Source organism: Triturus cristatus, chromosome 8 (assembly GCF_964204655.1).
Source record: "Triturus cristatus chromosome 8, aTriCri1.1, whole genome shotgun sequence".
NCBI classification, from domain to species: domain Eukaryota; kingdom Metazoa; phylum Chordata; class Amphibia; order Caudata; family Salamandridae; genus Triturus; species Triturus cristatus.
In genome coordinates this window covers 302796133-302817838 of record NC_140591.1, presented here as the reverse complement: position 1 = coordinate 302817838, position 21706 = coordinate 302796133, and the positions used below count along the sequence as shown (strand labels likewise).

Genomic DNA, 21706 nt, shown 5'->3' with positions numbered 1-21706 from the left:
TATAGTTTGTGATTATTATTCTCTTTTCATATCACTTCTATAGCTTACTTTTTCTGTCAAGTTTCCTAATACTTTTTCACTTCTCAACTTTTTCCTTGTTCCCATTCATTACTTTCTACCTTCTCATCTCTAGTTAACATTTTCACTTTTCTACCTGGTTACAAACTGCTCTCATTCTTTCTACCTTGAACACTTTTATCTTCTGGTAGCAGTAAAATGCTTCTGTATACATTAGGTCTTCGCAAAACACAGGCAGAATTTCTAAGTAGATGTAACTTGACCTGCACATACCAGTAACCCTGAGAGGTGTTTCCTGAGTGTGCAACTATTTATTTATGAGTAAGGTGACTGGAAACAACTTGTATACATTCCTATACTTCTGGTCAGTCAAGGCTAAACCTTGCTAAAAGGTTCCCTTCATGTAATAGATGATAACTGAGGTATCAAATGCACGTTTGTTTCATGTAGAAAGAAATTGTTACATTTTTAACCACTGTATGTAGTATATTTACCAATTTCCTTTTCTGTTGCTATTTGCAGTCGAAGGCAATGATCCTGTATGAAGCTTGCCTGACTTTGCTACAAGTGTATTCCAAAAATAACATGGGGCGCAAGCGAATCGACGTCACAGCAGAAGAGGACCAGTACCAGGATCTTCTTCTCATTATGGAGCTTCTTACAAATCTTCTCTCTAAAGAGTTTATTGACTTCAGCGATACAGGTACAGAATGCTCTCCATTTCTGATCTATACTATCATGTCTACCCTGCAGAGAATTCAAGTGTGGTCCCACTTACTTGGAATGCCCAAGTAAAATGCTTGTGAATTTACAAGTGTGGTCCCACTTACTTGTAATGCCCAAGTAAAATGCTTGTGAATTCAAATTTTATGAACACCAATCAGATATATTTGTACTTTGAAGTTTGATGCTATTATTGTAGCCTATGAAATACAGTGGCGCAAATATGTTGCTCACCTGTCTTTGCTTCTGACTGCAGCCAACCACAAAATAACAAAACTACAAACTGTAAGACTACATTTCACAGAAAATTAAATGTAGAGAACTAGTAAACTATTTAACCCCAAAACATGTGATCACGAGTAGTAGCCTTATACCTGCTAAAATATTTCTCTTCCATAGCTCAACTTCTCACTTCATCTCGTTCTTGTAGTCTTGATTCTTGAAAAGCTGCCCCATGTTGCCTTGTTCGAAGCACTCCCAGGCCTATTTTCTGTTTACTTCTGCACGCTTCGGGAATAGAATAGAACTGTCATAATATTCCATCCAAGTCCAGGTTTACATTATCCTTTTAACCAGGAGAGGACTAATGCTTTTGTCTGTGTCTATGATATAATTCAGTCATTCCTTCACTTTAGCTATGACAATCTGCAACAATGAAGCCATGTAACAGTTCAGTATAAAACTGAATTTATTAGAGTGAATTCTCCAGCCAGTCAACAGTTTTGATTCTGTCCTCCATTCTACCTTTCAGAAAGGCGGCCTTGGAATCAGCACCAACTTCTAACATATTCCAAATTACTGCATAATCAGTTTAGATCAACTGACCTGGGTTGAGGATTAGATCAGAGTAAAGATTGAATTAATAAAATCAGCAATTAAATGAGATCCATCTGTTTTTATTCTTGCTGGTCTTGTACTTAACCACACAACGTTTAATGATCTTGGTGGATTGGCTTAAACAGATTTGTTGATAAAGATAGTTTGTTAATATTAACATCATCCCTTCCAAGATCTATCCATCGTCATTTAAAACTTTGATATTGAAACCCTTTTACATGACACCATATACGGTAGGAGGGAATACTTACTTGCTTTAAGGGAAGGAGATTGAGATCTGTCCAAGGGAAAACCAATCCAAAACTCTTTTAATGTTGCGAAATTGTGAATATGTCACTCTTAGATGTATCAAAATCCAGATGGCCTTCATCAGTCAATTGTGAGCTGAGGAAGGAGGATTGGAAAAGCCTAATTTTGTTTCTGAAGACATAGAAACAATACCTATGTCTCCCAGAATGGTGTTGCCAAAGTCAGAGAGGCCACCTGTACTCCTTGTCTGATAGTTAGCATTCTCTGTATGAGCACACAGTTGGAAGCGCACAGTTTGTTTCAGGTTCAGTCCTGCAGGTAAACAACCATTGCTTTTGTCAAAGGATCCACACACCACCTGAAAAGCCCTGCCAATTGTGCATTGACTTCATAGCTTTAAGATGATTCATGTACCACACCACTGACACATTGTCCCTGCACATTATGATTCAGCTCTCTCTGTCCAAGCAGTAAACCCCAAATAAACCATCCAATATCTGGGTAACTATTGTGGAACCCCATTTTTTTTTTTCTGGGATCATTTGCCTCCCATCTTCAGGGAACCTCACTGTGTATCCCACATCAGCCCCACTGAGCTACTGCAAAGGAATATAAAAAAGTGTGAAGCATTTCCTCAAATTCCTATGCCTTTTCAGGTTTACATGAGCTTCAGCCACCAATAAAACAGCACCGTGGTGCTTTTGAGAAGACCTCACTGCTCTGTACATGAGTGACCTTCCCAATTGTGGGGTCCATGTTACTGATGAAGGGCTTTGTCTTGCAGTCTGTACCGCAGTAAGAATTGTTTCTATGGTAGCAAAGCGTGCTTCGGCTGTGGAATACAAATGTGGTTTGTAAGAAATCAGCACTGCCTGCCCTCATTGTAAACTACATTTGTGTAGTCCGAGGAATCGGAAAGAATACGTTGTTTTTATCCCTTTCTTATAAATATTTTGTGTCCAACATGTCTGCTTGGTGTTCATGTAAGATAACCATTTTTTCCATCAAAGCATACAAGGGCTTCCATTGCTCAGCATAATGTGTCAAGTAGTCTTTACAAAATTAAGAAATCCTATCAGGGCTTGTAACTTCCTTGACGTATTTGGAGGTTGTAAGGTAGCATATTTCTGCAGGAAATTTGGTGCCAAGCCCTTACCCTAGCTAGATAGTTAATATCTTAAAGTAAACGATTTTGTATTTAAAAAAAAAAATAATAATAATTGATGTTATTTTCATGTGTGCCTTTCCTAGAAGCAGAGTGGTGTATTGCTAGGAAACCTGCTTTTTGAACGCTTGACAGTTTTAACAATTTTATTGTGTGAAATCGCTTCCATTGTTCTCCGCTCTCTTCTGAGCTTCATGGTCTAGGAGTTAGCTACGCTGACATCACTGTCCCCACTGTGCTTCGTCACATGATTGACAGCTCTATTTTAGTCACATTATTGACGGCCAGATTCTCTTGGTGGGGTTCAGTCGCAGACCCCCTCCTCTATGGGTATGGCTTTGGTATCTATTCTAAGTTAAGGAATCTGCGGCTAGACGTCTCTCAGATGAACGAGTTACTTACCTTTGGTAACGATGTATCTGGTAGAGACATAGTCTAGCCGCAGATTCCTTAACGCCCGCCCGTCCTTCCTGTTCTGCGAGGACCTTTTCAATTTGGGCTTTCTACGTTTGCCTCCCTCCGGGTGGCTTGATCCTTCTGCAGGGTGACTCTTTCACCACTCCCACACGGAATGCTTCATTCGGCTTTCATAGCTCTACTCCGCCCATTTTCGTAATTGGACGGTGTGCTCATGTGTCATGTATCCATTCCAACCCTGCGTCCTGGGTTGTACAGTGTGGGTTCTGTTTTTTCCCACCTCCGATCTCCCTTTCTTTATCGCCTTGGGGTCTCTTACCACCCATTTACTCCATTGGTTTGAGGTCTATTGGCTCTGCCACCTTTTTTGAATCTCTTCTTTGGGATACAACGTCTCTTCCTGGTGACGTCTTGTGGTCAATTGTCCTAGCTCCTATGTTCCGGACTTGTTGTCCTTCACGGTTATACATTAAGGTTGCGGACTTTCTGTCTGCCATGATGTTGTTTACATCTTCATTTACCTCCCAGAGTGGTTTGCCTTCACTTTTGCGGTGTTGCTTCTCAGCTCTGCTCTTTCCCTTTACTTGTTTCCAATATACAGTGCCTGGCACTTTCCCTTATGGTGCTGTTTTTCATCCTTCCATGTCTTTTCATCATTTTCGCACACTGTTCCCATATTCTAACAGTATTTTTGGTGGTGGCTCCGCGTTGCAGCGCGGAAAAGTTTCTCAGACGAAAACTGACGTCAGCGTGCCGTGAGGGGCATATTTGGCTCCCCTGACGTCACGTCCGTGGACGACGTCCGGGTGGAGCCATGCGGCGCCGCTCCCGGCGCGCAGAGGTGCTGCTGCGGAAAAGTTTTCCGGATCCAGTCTGACGCCTGGGGATATTCTAAGTTAAGGAATCTGCGGCTTGACTATGTCTCTACCAGATACATCGTTACCGAAGGTAAGTAACTCGTTCTTCCAGTTTTTAAAGTTATGACTGGTTGTCATTCCCTTTAATTCCTAGTGCTGAAGAAGAGTGTCCTATTCTAGGCATTCAACCTCTGTGTTTCCTGCGCAAAGACTGATTTAAGATGCTCACTTTATCTGAGATTCTTTCTGCCCTCGAGGCTGGATGGTGATGTTTGACCTGCAGGATGCTTTTTTTCACACCCCGTCCTGCAGGACCACAGGCTCTACCAGGGGTTCAAGGTTACCAGTACTTGGTCTGCCATGCTTACTTTTAGCCTCACCAGTACCCCTCAGGTGTTCAGAGAGGGGATGGCAGTGAACGCAAGTGAGAAAGTGGCTCTGTATATACTGTTCCCAAATAGGTACAGTGTGTACAGAGTCCACAGTCCCCAGAGGTTTGGCAGAGGCTAAAGTTAGATATAACCTTACTCTCTAAAGTGGTGGCTTGGTCGAGCAGTAAGGCAATATCAGTGGACAGTGTAAAGCATTTCTTGTACACACTCAGTCAGCAAATGGTCTCACACACTCAATAACAGAACTCTAGGCCAATGGTTTATATAAAAAATGTTTGTTTTATTTTAGAACCAACAATAGGTATTAAAATATACTTTCTCAGAATGAGATGCTTTAGTTGAATACTTTTGCAATATGCAATTGACTTTTGTAGATAGTTACAGATTGTTGCAATAGGCAACACAATTTCAAACACAATAATACATTGAGCTCAATGGAAGTTTTAAGTTATTTACATTAGATCACTTTCAGGATTACTTCTAACTCCAGGACTGGATCCTAGATTCAGTCCTGGGACAGTTCTTGGAAACAAGTGAGTAAAGTCGACTTACTTACTGTTTATGATTTTTAGGCAATATTTTGCTATTTTAAAAGTTGACACAGAAGAAATTTCATAGAAAAACAGTCAATGATTCCCTATGGGAGAAAATTCAAGTTACAGGTATGGTATGTTCTCGTTAGTTTTGTAATCCAGTACTGGGCTCCTAGGCTCAGTACTGGGACCTCAGTCTAAAACAGGTAAGCAATTACGTTTTCAGAATTGATACGATTTTTAAAGAATATTTGTAGTTTGCAAAAATTGACAGAAGAAATTTCACAGAAAAACAGTCAATGATTTCCTATGGAAGAAAATTGGGTTAATAGTAAGTACGGTTGTGAGTACTTTTCAGGGTCAGTGCTGGGCACCAAGATCCAGCACTGGGATCTCTCCTAACAGCAGGTGAGTATTTTCGTTTTTGTTACTCAGTTGATTTTTGGTGAATATTTTAAGTTTTAGAAACTCCACACTCAGAAGAAATTTCTGAACAAACCAGTCAATGTTACCCTATGGAGGAAAATTGGGTTATCGGCTTTTGGGTAAGTACTCGAATGGCAGAGTTAAGGTTCAGGGCACAGACTTGGGGGTCTCCCAGGGTCAGGTAAGTACAGTTGTTATACCCTCAGCGGCACAGGGGCAGCCGGGTGCAGAGTGAGTTAGGCCCAATGTTATCCTATGGGAGGCAGGGGGGCCTTGGTTGGTGGCTGCTGACTAGCAGGCCACGCGGCTGTGGGAGCTAGGCTCCTGGTCACTCGCTCAGGGCAAATGGGGAAGTAGATAGGTGTAGAGGTTACACTGCCAGGGCCACTCGGGCGGCTGGGTGCAGGATGCTTTTGAGCCTTCGGGCGCTCAATGGATTTCAATGGGAGAGCTCCTGGTTGAACAAAGGCTGCAAGCTCGGGGACGAAGATTCTTCAGGTGCCACCACCACTTCGAGAGGTAAGTTGGGTAGTTGGAGGATAGGTAGGTACCCAGGAGTTGGGCACAGGGGGCCGCAGAGCGCCGGGTTCAGGGGTGCCTTTTGGTGTCGGAAAATCTTACCCTCTGTTGATCGCGGTTGGGGGGGTACCTGGTTCTGAGGCTGCAGGCGTAGTCAGGAGCGTCGAGGTGAGCCCTTGGGTGCCGGATTCGGGGTCACAGTCGCCGGGGGGACGTCCTCGGGGTCTTTGTTCACTCCAGCACAGGCCAGGCTTGGCAGGTGCAGGGTTCGCGGTTCCGGGCTTATGCCAGGGGTTAGAAGCTGGTTTTGAGCAGAGCCTCTGCTCATGGGAGTCCCAGGTGCTTAGAGCCAAAAGGTAGCCAGGTCCTCCGGGGTTTGTGAGGTTGCTGGCCCCAAGAGGTGCCGGGATGTAGCAGGAGCAGGTTCGAGGGTCGACAGGCCGGTAGGGCTGGGGCCAAAGCAGTTGGTGTCTTCCTCTTCTTAGCAGCTGCACGGCAGATCTTATTTCTTCTTGCTCTTCTTTGTTTTTCAGAATCTGGAATCTAAGGAAGGAAGGTTCAGGGTGCCCCTAAATACTAGATTTAGGGGCGTTACAGGTAGGTAAAGGGCAGGGACCAATGGGTCCCTGTCCTGGGGTGGGTACACCCCCTATCTTGCCACTCTCCTGTGGGAGGGGGGCAGTAGCCTCGTCCTGATTGGGCAGGGCCTCCCATCTTCCAGATGGCGAACGCCTGGAGATGTGCTTCACCTCGCCTCCCCCACCTGAGGGGTGGGGTTGGCAGGCTGGCACATCCCCTGTCCTTATTTGGGGTTTCCGGCCAGGCTTCCCGCCAGAGTGGGGGCAGCAAGTGGCCTGGGAAGCTCACAGAGGCGGCATGGCTTTGAAGCTTACCCTGTCCATCCTGGAGGAGGAGACCTAGCACCTCGCCCAGGATGTGCATTGTTGCAGGCCCAGGAGAGCGGGGGCTCTCCTACCCAGGGGTCCAGCAACATGTCCGCTGGGTGGCAGCTTAGGTTTCAGGGGGCATCTCTAAGATGCCCTCTGTGGTGCTTTGTACATTAAATCCCACACTGGCATCAGTGCGGGGTTTAATATGCTGAGAATTTGATACCAAACTTCTCAGTCTTCAGTTTTGTCATTATGGTGCTGTAGAGTTCGTGTTTGACGAGCTCTCAGCACCATGTACTCTTAAATGGCAGCACTGCACTTAGTGTCCAGGAATGGACCTGGGTACTGTAGGGGCACAGGGCTCATACTCCTGTACCCACACCACTGGCATAGGGCACCCAGCTAGAGGGGTGGCTGATGTATGCCAGGACAGTGTAGGTGGTGGGCATGGCGCCCAGGGATGTGTGCCATGTCGACTCTGTTTTGTCTTGTACCCAGACACTCAGCCTGCAAGGGCAGTGTGTGTGTGTGTTGGGGTACAGGGCCTCTAAGGGTGGTACAATGAGTGCTGCAGCCCTTCGAGGCCTTCCCTGGGCACAGGGCCCTGGGTACCTAGGGTACCATTTACCAGGGGCTGACATGTGGCCAGGGTTTGCCGATTTGGGTTTGAGGTTTTTAGGGAAGGAACATAGGCCCTGGGCACCTGATTGGCAGGAGTCCAGGGCACACTCAGTCAAAGTACATTCAGCAAAAAGTGGGGGCATACCATGCAAGAAAGATGGCACTTTCTCACAACGCAGCCCAACTAAGGAGACCTGGAGTAGCACTCTTCTGTAACCTGATGACTGGTTACAGAAGAGAGCTTGAAAGGTTTGCCACAGCCTTTCACGGTCCACCTTCAGGATACTGCAAACCTGTTGAAGTCACACTCTTTCACAGAGCAATCCATGATAGTGTGCTTTTGAGCTTCTCCTCCAGACCCATAAGACCAGGACATTTGAACTATATGATTCTGATGTTTAAACCTCTGTCCTGGGTTTCAGTGCTGAGGGCTCTGGGGCTTCTGAGCCAGTTAGCTTCCTGCATCATAGCATATTATCCCAAAAATTACACCAAGATGTGTGCCAGTAACATGCCTACACCTCTCCAATACTCACATAATGTTGTGGGCTTGATCAACACGCTTTAAAAACTTTGCTTGATTTTGATGTAAATAAATTAGGGAGGTCAGGATAGGTACGATCTTTTGTACTGGTTCCACTGTCATTCTTAGCTGTTTTGATCTTAAAATATTATCTTCATTGAGCATTATCAGATTAACTGAGTTTTTTTATTCACCTTGAAGCATTGCTTTCATTGTTTGCTGCTATACATTAGGTGTTCATGTGACAGGTGTGTAGGGTGAATTGGGGGAGTAACCTGTAAACCTTTACTCATGCATAGTAAGCCTGAGTTATACTGCAGTGTGAATTCACAGAAAACACATCTTGCACGTTGATCACTATTATTTTTATTTGTAAAAAGAATTCCGGCATAACCTCACCGAATAAATGTATGTGGTGTTGAATCACAAAATTCCCTTTATTGCTGATTTGTCGCACATTAGCAGAGATGGAATGGTCCTACTGATGCCTACTGAATGCCATTGCACCTTCCCCTGAGGGCAAAATTCAGACAAACATTTGACCACTCTCTTCTTGTAAATTGGTACTCCAGGTTGCCTATTAACTCTGCCCTGTGGGGTTAACAATAACATTTAGGGCGAATATGAGGCAGTTTTAACCTCACTTACTTTCTTGCATATCTCCCCTCTGCACTTCAGTTATACCTCACCCAGTCCACTTTCATAGGGATCCCTCCTATCACATCCTTTAAAAAAGCTTCCCTCTGAGGGAGATTGTAGCCAACCTCGAAGCCAGCATAAGGAGGTCGTGATGATCAAGCGTGCCACCTCTGGGTAGGTGAGGGCTTCAGTCTTCATATTTTATTTTTTTAAATGGACTTCCGCTTCCTCTGACATGACCACTCTCAGTGCTAGCACTGTTTGGCCAGGGGTATCTATGTGGTAATATCTTAGTCTAGAGGGTATACTCCATGGCTCGACCCTCTTGCCCTACAGTAGTGTTGTGGAAGACATGTATAAATTGTATAAGCACACAATTCAGCTAGCTTTGGTTATTGATGATGCAATAAAAACAAGAAGATATGCATGCTTACATTTGTCTGCCTTTTCTTCCTTTCCTCCAAGGTGTTGGACATGACTTTTTTTGCACAAAATGTCTTCATTTAAATTTTTCAAAACAGCAAGGCAGGACACGACTGTGTCACTACAGACATTGCAACATAGCTAGAGATGGAGTACAGATTGCCTAGGTCAATTACAGGAAGCAAGATTCATCAAACGCATTGTTGACCATTATTAGCATGATACAGTAAAAGATCGTCCATAGCACAACAGGTTGTCATATGGAGGAACAGGGTAAAAAGGTTATAAAAAAAAAAAAGAATGATACAACCACAACATGGCTAATGGATTACAGGTCAGTACTGATAGCATGCAGGGGTGGTGCTGCTTCAGTAGTGTATTAGGGCATAACATAGGTGTTCTCCACAATGGGGAAGTGTTATACTAAGCGAATAAGTAAAGCCCCAGTGGAGGTGGGTCAGTCAAAGAGTTGGAGCAATCCAAGCTTCGGCGGATTATAGACCAGACTTTTAAAAGGGGAATTGGGTTGAAGATGCAAAGCAACACCTGTTGGACAAATTCAGCTCAGTTATTTGTGAACAGACTTGATCTCCAGGGCTTTCAGCAATTCAAGTAGCTTCTCTACAGTGAAGAAATGAGACATAATAACTGTAACGCCTAACTCCAGTCAGCAGAAGTTAGCTAATGCAGCACCCCCAGCTAGCTGGACGTAGATCATTTTTTGGTTACCTCTCTTATAATTCTGATATGATTTTAAATATCTGTGAATACTGTACATCTGTCAATGTCAGATGTTAATATTACCTAATTTATAATCTCCATTTACCCGCCCAGGAAGGATGGAAGGCTTAACCTGCCTTGCTGAGATTCAAATGTACAACCTCCAGAATACTGAATTTTGACAGTGATTACTATTTACCGCATTGAGACATCCACCCAGTCTGTTTGTTATGACTGGGGGCTGTGAGATTTAGCAAGGGGATACAGATTTCTTTATTCTGCACCTAGTATATACAATGAGAAAACTGCACCAGTTTTTCCACCCAAATTCTGGACTTTCTGCTTGTGCTTTTTAACAGATTCCAAGGCTTGTTGCGTTCCCTTCTGTATTTTTTACACAGGGATTGTCTCCCTGAACATATTGTGCTACTATCTTATTCCTCCCTCACCCAGTACTCGTCCACACCTTGTGCACTAGTCAAGCCTACAAAGATAGTGGATATCGGTGTAAGGAACTACACATCTCTTGTTTCTCACTGGACTTGCACAGGCACCATGATACAAGTATACAAATCATGTGACTGTTAAACTGCACATGCACATTGGATTACACCTGTGTTGTGGGGCATGTCTGCTGTTCTCTTTCTCACAGGCTGGACACAGGTTTGTCCTGTTTCTATGTTCTTCATCTTTGTGCCACATGGACACGCTGGGCAGTTAGTTGCCTGTGTGCCCCACAAGCATAGGGGCCCCATGCAGACCAGAATTTAACACTAATTTTCCGCTAAACATTTTTATTCCTGTAAGTGGTTGTGTAGGCAGGGCCCAGTGCATTGATTTCCCCGGGGCCTATAATGCCTTTAAGACGGACCTGGCTGTACCTGAGACTGCTTTTCTTCCTGAGGTTATTGTTCTTAACCTGTTTTTTGGTCCTCTTCTCTGCCTTTCATTTTTGTCTTGTGAAGAACGCTTCTCTTATAGGCTACAATGACCGAATTCTTCATCATGAAGTAAAAAAAGGGCCAAACTACAGTATTTGTGTATAATTTCAAGATGTTTCAGCAAATAGTATAAATCTCCCTCAGTGACCAAATTCTTCATCATGAAGTAAAAAAAAGGGCCAGACTACAGTATTTGTGTATAATTTCAAGATGTTTTAGCAAACGGTATAAATCTCCCTCGCAAACCCTTTTTATGATAGAGATGGAAAGCAGGATGCCACATGCATGGACATCTCTCTACTTACACTTACTTACTCCATTCTCAACCTTTTGCGGGAAAACAATCTAACAATGGAGTCGATGCCCATGTGCACTATTACCAAGAGGAGAAGTCACCTTACCTCGTGATTCAGACCCAACACTAGACGGCAGGAGTGTGAAAAGCATGTGAATACATGCCATGTACAGACTATTACAGGGTAAGTAACATAATCCTTATATCTTAGATTAGATACTAAAACAACAATTTATTGATTGTAACTGGAGATATGATTTTAAAAGGTTAGCGTATTCTTTTGTATTCCAGTAAATCTTTGTAATCAGTGTTGTGGTTCCTGAGCCAGTGCTAGTACGACTACCACTCCTCTCTTGGACTGACCACAATTGGTTGGGAGTCAGTCACATGTACCACTTGGGTCCAGGGAGACATGTACATGTCTGGTCCAGCAGTCTCCTGGTCCCCAGAGAAGATTTCTTCTGGATCACAGTTCTAAGAAAGAAGTGCTCTTGATGCTAGAGCTGCAGAATGCGGAGAAGATGCTGGAGCTGTGGAAGAGCTCTTAGGGAGTACTCTTGGGGCCACCTCTGGGTCCATGAACTTCTGGGGTCGTTTCAAGCCTCAGGACTCCATCTTCCACGATGCTCCAGTGCAGATCCAGTTGCCACTGGTCAACTGGTCTGAAGTTAGAGGGGTCTTTAGCGGTTATCCATTGGTGAGTGTTTTTTCTTGCATGAGGACCAGGAGCCACGGGTCCCATGGACTTGGGGACACCTCTGACAGGTCAGAACTCTCTCCCAGCAGAGACTTCGGGATCCAGCAAAAGGCAAACAATCATGGGAAGCTGGGCTCTCACAAGTGCAGACTTCCTTTAGCTTTTCCGTCCATTGTGCTTTACAGGGGGCTAGCCAGCTAGCCCCTGGAGTCACTTCACCTGACTTGGTACAAGTTGATCCTTTCTTCCACAAGTGGCAACTGCAGGGACAGTCCTCTTTGTGAACAACTCTGTTTCAGCAGTTACAGTCCACTCTTTGGTACAGCCGCTCTTTTCTGGGTCCAGAGAACAGCAGGGCAGTATTCCTGTAGTTCTGGAGCTCTTCTTTCACAAGTGGGCACAGTAGACAAAGTCCTCTCTGCCATACCCTTGAGTTAATCAGGTGCAGTCCTTCCTTGCTGTAGCCTCTCTTTGCTGGATCCGCAGAGCAGCAGGGCAGTCTTTCTTCTGTCTTCTTGCCAGTCTAGCAGTGATATATGGACTGTGGGTCTGGGGTGCTACTTTTATTCCATCTTCTCATTTGTGGAAGAGGAGGAGTCACTAGCCAATGGGGTGTTAGTTTCCACAAGGCTACCCTTCCATCTTGCATCACTTCCTGGGGGTTTTGCTACCAAACAATGCCAGGATACCCTACTCTACCCTAAAACAAGATGGCACCGGCCGCCTTCTGCTGTGAGGAGCCCTGGTCATACCCCTGGGGTGTACCTTGCATAACGAGCCACTCCTCCTGAAAAAACGGTTCTGAACGGGTTTTCCCTCCTCTGGAGATTCCAGCCTGCATGCCTACACAAAGGAGCGGACAAGCAAATGTGTGATCACCTTTTGCTTTACTGAGGCTGTAGCCTCTTTGAAGCTGGGCGATCTGTGACCTCCACCGATAGTCATCCTGCTTGAGGTCACACCTCCTTCCTTCAGTTATTCTCTTTGTTCACTATTCCTTAGAGTGCGTAACACTCCCTAGCAGGGGGGCAACACGTTGTCTCAGGTGATAACTTCTGCAGACAGATAGGAAAGGGTGCCGAAGGGTCTGGCAACTAAGTGATGACTTTCTTATTAGAAGTTACCTTAAATCCAATCTCAGCAATGAATATGTTTTAATGTAAAAATTAATTTGATACCGTGGCGTAATATCTTTGATGGTCCCAAATGGGAGTAAGCACTTCGCTCGGTGGCTAGTGAAACTTCAAGTTAGCCAATGGGACCACTGGCCTTGGTAGAGTGAATACTACAAGGCCTGTTAATAACAAACGAAACCAGCCCTTCTTTTTAATATTAAGCCCTCTCTGTCTGGTGGGTGACCCAGCATTCCCTAGGGGGTGGCTTATTAATATTAAAAATGAAGGTTTTTGAACTGGCAAAAGGGCTTATTTTGCCATGACGATTTGGATGGTTTAAAACTTCAAGACTAGTCACGTTTTCACCTTGTCCAGTTGTGGCACAATTAAGTGTTGCAGTCCACTAGTGACATTTGACTTACAAGCCCTGGTTACCTCATGTACCATATATGAGGGAGTTATATGTAATTTAAAGGAGCTAATCAGGTATCCTCCAATTGTGCACATACTTTGGGAGCCCAGTGCTGTACAGTGTTGAAAAGCTAGCAGCATCCGTTGAAAAACCTGGGGGTGGGAATACCAATAGAGGTACTTTCCTACACAAATTTTATGTGAAGTGGTCTGTAGTCAATGTCACTAGGTTGAGGCTGTACAAATATATTATAATACAATACAAAACATTCAATTGATAAATCTGATACATGTGAAGGGCTGGTAGGGTGCTGTTACTTGCAGTGGAAAGGAATAACCTTTTATAAGTCGCTTACACAGTTTGTTGAAAAGGAATCCTCTTTTCCTTACTCTACCAGATTCTTCTCAAGTCAACTTAAGTTCCAGAGGAAATATTAAAAGGATCGTTGATGCCGAAAATTTCAAAAATCTTGAAAGAAATTGGTAGACGGTCTACGACAGAAAGAAAGTGATATTTTTTTTACATGTGCTTCTGCATTAAAGGAAAGGGTCTAAATGAAATAATTAATACACGTCTCCGGTCTTTAATCATTTTTAATAAAACGTTGGGAGGGCTTCATTGGCAGAAATCATATTAGTTCAATCTACTGGATGGTTTCCTTGAATTTACAGAATGCCTGTACTTTCATTATGATCATTCCAATTGCACAAGTACTTCCCTAGGTCTGTGATAGGCAGGCAGCATTTGAAATCCCAGTTTATTTTAGCATAACATCAGCACCTTAAGTAATCACAAGCCTTTTGGCCATGATCATGGCCAGTTTGAGATTAGATTTAATGCAGTGGTCTCTTATATTATGAATTGGATAGTAAAGGAAGGAGCCCATTAAGATGTTTGTTACTCCTCTGAAGCGTCTACAAGGCTTTCCGCTTTAGGTCACAGGGATTGCCATCATCCTGGAATAATCCAGCCCGATCAAGAAAAATTATGTTCCTTACTACTTCCAGAAAGAGTTTGAGGCATTGTCCATTTACAAAGAGAGCCGTCTCAGCTGTGTGGTCTGAGATCTTTACAAAGATTGCGAGTTCAGTTGCTTCCAGATCTGGGCGAATTAACAATTCTGTCTCCAGATGCGTCACTAAAGAATGGCAGCACTGGGATGAGAAGGAGGAAAATCCGTTGATTTTGAGCTTTTCTTCTTCTGTGTCGCTGCTGTGAACTTTCCCTTTCATGGCCTAAAGCCTTCACTTTTCGAACCTTTTGCCATAATGCTTTTTCTACCCCCCATAAAACTACAACTGACAAAAAATAAGCAAATTGATTTACAACTACTTTTTATATTTCAGTAATCATGGTGCATGCTTCTGAGTCTGTACAGTTATTGTCCGTGTTTAACACCACAATTTTAGTGTTTTTCATACTGTGCTGATGCATATTTTTAGAATCGTATGCCATGCTTAGCACAAGACTATGTGTTTTTGTAAGCAAATAATAATGTTTCAATTGATGGTTTAGGATTCTCTAACTAGTCCATTGAAAGCCTTCAAAAGTAAATTGGAACTGTTATTTTACATTGACAAAACTGTTTATTAGCATTTAAAGTGATAGAATAGCACATAGAGTAATTCTAAAGTAACTTTAATTTATGGCCATTTTATCAATTTCTGATGTTGATGAAGTGAAATAGGTACATATTTGTACAATCACTGCATGTTTTAACATGCATTTTCCTATTTCTGTAGACAGTGTAAATGTATAGAGGTTTGGCGATTATTGCACATGCAAATATTTCCATAATGCTTGAGTGATTGTGTATAGTTATTTAGACCGAGGGTAGACACACGCACGATTTATAGAATTACATTGATGCTCTGGTACATGCCTAGAAACCTACCCTCATGTCAACATATCCTCAGGGTAGTGAGAGGATGAGATCCCCACTCTTACTATTACACCTGCAGTACAAAGTGGCTATAAAAGGAAAGGGTCATAACTGGTGTTGTTTAGTGAAATGCTTTAAGAAATAGTTTCCTCACAGAGGATTTATTCGCCACATAGTGGCTGCATATATGTACAGCAATGCACATAGTTCATCGTTTGAAAAATCTCTGTCACTATTTGAAGGTGCTCTCTCAATTGCTAACTTCAGATTTTTTCCTGTACTGGCGTATTGGATGAATCTTCCTGTGGACCAATGCATCATCTATTCCAATCCTGAAAACTGCTTAGAAGTCCCCTTGCGATCACCCAGGAGTGAGCTGCAGTTTTTTCAAAATAAGTTGCCCCATATATTCTTCAGATAATGATGGAATGAACTGGGAAAAAAGTAATTTGATACAGTGGTCATTTCTCAATTTTCTCCATCTCGGTGTATTCATATGAAGATAGCTGAGCTGAATAAATGTCACTGCTGAGATCTGTGTGTAGCATACAGGTATGGGTGACACCTGCCAAAGTCAGTCCTAGGTTTTTCCGCATCCTAGTCTGTCAACGGCAGGGTAAAATATGCAATAGATTTGATCCCTAAAGGGCTTTTGTGGTATCACATACTAAGAGTGGATAAGTATAAAATGACCTGAAGAGGGGTGTTTAATTAATGTGTTATTAGTATGGATGACTGTTCCATTACTAGAATATTTATGGTTTGTCGTCTAGGGGTACCCAAACAATCAAATATCTCTGTGCACTTCACTTGAACTAGGTCACACGGCAAGGCAGGAAGCAGCAAACAATCCCTACCCTGAAGATGTTATAAGTATTATTGTACGCACTAGTAAGAATAGAGCATCAAAGGTTTTTAATGTGCGCTCCTTTACAGGTCAGTAAGGCATTTCTTAGGGGTTTTTTAGTGTTTTTTTTAAGTGCAGTTCCTTCATCGTGACGCTGCAGTGGAGGTAGCATTTGTGAAAATGCTGTTTCTCTGCCCATATGTGTTTAGTATTGCTAGGCACATTTTTGGAAATGTAAAACATCTGCAGGGGCAATAGTACCCATTAGGAAAAAAGTATTCTTTCTGTAACTGTGGTTTAGATGGATGAATACAGGTTTTTCTGTGGATTCTTTATTACAAGCTTGCCTCAGCTTTCTTTTTGCCAGATGTGAAAGTGTTGGCCTAGTATGGAAATTACTAGGGCTGCAAAGTGCACTGCGTGAAGTGAGTTAACACGTTTAATGCAATTTCAAATGCAATTCTCAAGAAATTATATACATTTCTTCACTGTACGTTTCAGTATTTTAAACAATAAACATCATCAAATAAATGTACACAAATGCATATTTGTTAGACAACAATTTAGAACATAACGAGCTTTTGAACACCCAATGCATTTCGGGACATTTCGGTCCCTTCGTCAGGGGTAAGCTGTGGGAGTTACTCCGTATTATATGCGGAATCAGTTACTTTATCACATTTTACACTGTTTTTGTAGAGATTGAACAAGTGTATCTCAGACAACTCTTAAGGTATGGTATACTGTCTGCTTGTCCACACTAGTCACTTTGGTGTGGGGAGCACAGTTTTATAAAACTACACGTTCTCGCAACACGCGGATTCTGAAAAACTCTCCTTTTTCTCCCACAGCTTACACCTGACGAAGGGACCGAAATGCATTGGGTGTTCAAAAGTTCGTTATGTTCTAAATTGTTGTCTAACCAATATGCATTTGTGTACATTTATTTGATGAGGTTTATTGTTTAAAATACTGAAACGTACAGTGAAGAAATGTATAGAATTTCTTGAGAATTGCATTTGAAATTGCATTAAACGTGTTAACTTACTTCACGCAGTGCACTTTGCAGCCCTAGTAATTTCCATACTAGGCCAACACTTTCATTCTTACACATGCCTCGCAAGATAAAGCAAAGTTGCACGCATATCGCTAAAATTTAACTAAATTTAAAAACGCTCACCACCTATTTCCACGTTTTTGCCAGATGTGCCATATTCCTCTTTGGTGCATGGTATCAAAAGAGTGAAGGAATACCTAATGTAATGCCACAGATGGACTAAGATGTCATCTCTCCCATATTTAGCTTCTGCATCACACTTTGGGACATACTTTGCAGTCCCCAGCACATCAAGAGCCTTAACATGTTTATACATAAAGAATCATTTTTACAAAGCATGTCTTTTTCTGTTACACCTGCTGCACTTTTTGTTTGGAAAAACAGATTGTTACGTTAAAGCTACCTTTTTCTTGTCTTTCATAGTCTGTCTTGTTTACTTTAAGTAGCTTAAATGTATTGCCTGAAACTCAATTTAAGAAAGGTGTTCTGGGATTGATGGGACAACTACAACATGTGCATGTATTCTGTGTCACCTTTTTTGCTGATCTCAATATATTTCGCAATTTACTGTGTGCTTTATGGAAATTATTTACTCTGAATAGCATAAATATCCGTCAATTGTAGATTCTTTAACATAAATAGATACATCGGACTACTCATTCGGTTAATCTCCTTTTTAAATCTATTTGTAGATGAAGTTTTTAGAGGGCATGAACCCAGCCAAACTGCAAACAGGTCTGTGTCTGCAGCAGATGTAGTTTTATACGGAGTAAACATTGTGCTGCCTTTGATGTCACAGGATCTGCTTAAGGTAAATGGTACAAATAAACATGTTGTGATTATCTTGTATGACTTTGTATATGAAGAAAGAACTGTTAAAAGCAGATTGTTGGTGTTTACTAAGATTGCAAGCCAACATATGTTATGAAAGCTTTTTGAAAACTTAAAACGGAGGGACGTTGTGGTTCCAATGTAAAGTCTAAACAGCACTGGCATACTCTAGTTCTGGTCAGCAGCGAACTTGACCATACGCCGTCCGATAGCATGTGTGCAACAACGCGCACAAAACCATACAATAAGTTAGAATGACAGTACGTCACTCATTATCATATATTAATATGCCATCACATATGGTATAACATGGATGTAAAAGACTGCATGCAGTGCCTTTGCTAGTTGAATACCTGTCTTTAAGTCAAAAGATTTCCTCACATTAATGCCATGCATTAGAAAGGCTACAGTTCCAATGACTTAATGCCTTTATCAATTACGTTACTGCTTAGATAGAACATTGCTTGTTATCAAATCTAAGACTACATTGTAAGGACAAGGTAGATCTGCCTCTAGACATGGTGGTTATTTTCCCACATAAAGGAAATGCAGCTCTCTATTTGAAGCATGTGACATCACCACCTGGGAATACAGAGTCACTTTTTAATCAATAGAAGGCATTTTCTGAAGCGGGCGTGGCCAAATTATTTAACAATGATGTGTGGCCACAGCAACTACACTTTTTCAACCATATTTAATTATGTGCAATCTGTTATACTGCAGCCTCATGTTTTCACATCAACCAAGGACGTCTATTAATTGTCATTAGCACTACTGGCTTTAAAAGTGTATAGAATGAATAACATCAATAATGTTATGGATCTTATTACCCCTGAGATCACCGATTTAATTTGTTTTGACGTGTATGAGGTCATAGGATGTGCTTTGGGAGTATTATGGATGTGCAGTTAAACCTAGCGGATTTAATTTGCTTGTAGTTTGACATGTAGTGGTGCTTAAGCCATTCATATGGAACAAATTTTACTCTATACATACTCTAAAGGCCTCCTTCAGCCACTGGCTTCTTTCGCTTATGAACCCTCCTCCATTGGCTTGAAACATTGTCAATCATGTTGCAGATATACCCTTAGGTGTATTGTATTATATTCTTTTTTGGCTACTTGAATGTATCCTTCTGCCTCTAGTGAAAAGTATCAAGGAACATAACTTAAACATAACAGGTGTATTTGTAAAGCGCACAATTACCCGTAGGTGTCCTGGCACTGAATAACAGATGTTTATTGTTACCCAACTCAATGGTACTGTTTTATATCCTTAAAGTATGCTGCACATTTAATTTTTTTAAATCATTTTGCAGGGCCGAAGGTTCATTTTTTTTCCTATTATCTCTCAAGTTGCAGCATCAAACCTATTGGCTTTGCCAAAGCATGTAACTCAATGAGTCATAAACAAAACGTCCCTTTTTTCAATAACATACATTCATTTATGATTATAGTTGCTAACCGTAATGTCCATCCTACCAAATATTTTCAGCGAATGCCTTTGGTTTTGTAATGATATGCTTTGACTCCTGCCCACACTACACAGTGAGTACAGGTCATGGCCTTTTGCCAACTCTGTGTCAGTGCCTCATCCCCTCGTTAGACACTGGGATATAACCTACATCCAGTCTCACTAGCTCTGTATCCTCTTGACAAGGACCCATCACATGTGCATTCTCCGAACAGCCTATGGCTGTGCACAAAAAACACTGGGGTAAATGGTGCAGCATTGAACTATGCAAATGTATGACACCACATCAATGGTAACAGCATCACAAGTCGATATGTTGCATAGACTACACATGGAGTCACTACATCGGTAGAGCCATTACATCAGGAGTCAAAACATCATAGGCAAATTGATAGACAGACCATACCTAAAAACAGAATTACGGTTCTGGATCAAAAATGACAAATTACTAAAATTCGCACCGCATGCCATGCAGTTTTTTTTTTTCATCTTTTCTGTTTATGAACTATTTGCAAATTAGTGTTTTGAGCCTGGCGGTCTGCACACGTTATGGCGTGTATTGGTAACTATAACTAGGGAATTTCAGTGGTTCCTTGCATTTGAGCCAGAATTATAGCTCCGTTTTAAATTTTGTTGTGTTCAGTTAATGCTACTGTGTTTTTATGAAGTACTTAATTTCCAGCCTCTGCTTTGCACTGCCTTCGGCTAGGCGCAGAAGGTGTTGGCGGCTGTGAGCACCAACCCACATAGCTCACCACGTTGTGCAGCAGAGACTGGGCCCGGACCATTATCCAACCCCACTGCACATATTTTTTGACACTCGCGACATGCAAATATTACTAAGCAGAAGATTCACTTCTAAAATAACATTGTTGGAAATCAGATTGTACTGCTATTATTATGTTATTGTTTTAAGTTTTATTTCAAACAAGTATTTTGCATAGACATCTGGCTATGGAACAATACGCTACCGCTTTAAGATTGCTAGCAGTAGCTCTGCAGGCCCCACAGTCCCCTGCACCTGAACACTCCAGCAGAGAGGGTTGCTTGTTTTGGACTTTATTTCCAAAGGTAACTGCTCTCTCATTTTATTGTTTTCAACAGTATTTGACATTTTTGTGTTCTGGTTGTTGTTCTTACAATGATGCCTGCATGTTCCAAATGTAGGCCGAATGTGAGTAGAAATTGCCCTCTCAAGCTGTTCGTTTTTGAACAGCGTGTACAAAGTGCAAAACTCGTGAGGAATGAAAAGGTAGGGTAAAGTTGATTGGCTTGGTCTTTTTTTTACTGCAGCACTAACTTCAGCCTCACCCAGCAAGTCATCAGTAGAAAAATGTGTGAATCTACCAAGAAGCCAGCCTCATGCATAGAATGCTTCATTGGTACCCCTTTGGCATGGCCCCTGAGATAGTCATTGGTGTTTCTGAGTTTGAGTTTACCAGCATATCTACTTTCGAGTTTAGTTCATTAGCTTGATTTTCGGAGGAAAAGTGTACAAATATTTGGTGAGTCCTAGTGATATGGGCAGCTCTATTTATGCAAAATGCTGAACATGCCACATGGTAAGAAATTATTCACATGTCATAGGCCATAGAATAGACCCAGACATGAACTTGCCCACCCAAACTCCTGAACCATGAAGAAGTCACTTATTTATTCATTTTATTTAACACCCACTTACCAGCACTGGACTCCCGACCTGCTTCCATGGAACAAGTTCTCAAAAGAAGAGATGGGGGAACACTTTCCATTGCCAATGTGCTACAATGTTACTGAATCATAGAAAGAGCTGCCAGATCTTTACTATTCCCTCTTTCACGGTCATAATAGAGGTCCAGACTTTGCAGTATAAAGCATGTAAACCTGATTTGCAGTGTATATTTTCATACATAAACATCATGCTGCAATCTCAAAGGTTTGTGATCATGGTATGTTTCATTAGTACCCTTAAGCAGCCACCTGACTGCTAGTGATTTACAAAATTGACATACTAGAAATTTTGAATGACTTAATGAGCTGATTTATAAAGCGTGAGCAGCGGCCCCAGAAGGCGTCCCAGGGCGGTCACAAACTGAAATGTCAAAAGAACATTGAAAAGTTTCTTTACCTATTGTGAATTACTTGCATATTTTTCACTTACTAAAGGGAAGCTGTCTGTATAAATGACTTAAAATCATATTTGAAAACAGCATACATTCAAGCTT

At 42.1% G+C, this 21706-nt stretch overlaps 1 protein-coding gene across 2 annotated transcripts in view; it reads left to right on the top strand.

The window, feature by feature from the left end:
• The window catches only part of XPO4 (exportin 4), a 495809-nt gene that overhangs the window by 442308 nt on the left and 31795 nt on the right, over positions 1–21706 (top strand). For both annotated transcript variants that reach the window (XM_085621575.1, XM_085621576.1), the window contains 2 exons: positions 541–721; positions 17891–18009. In XM_085621575.1, the coding sequence (XP_085477701.1) occupies positions 541–721; positions 17891–18009 (300 nt within the window). The remainder of the gene's footprint in view (positions 1–540; positions 722–17890; positions 18010–21706) is intronic.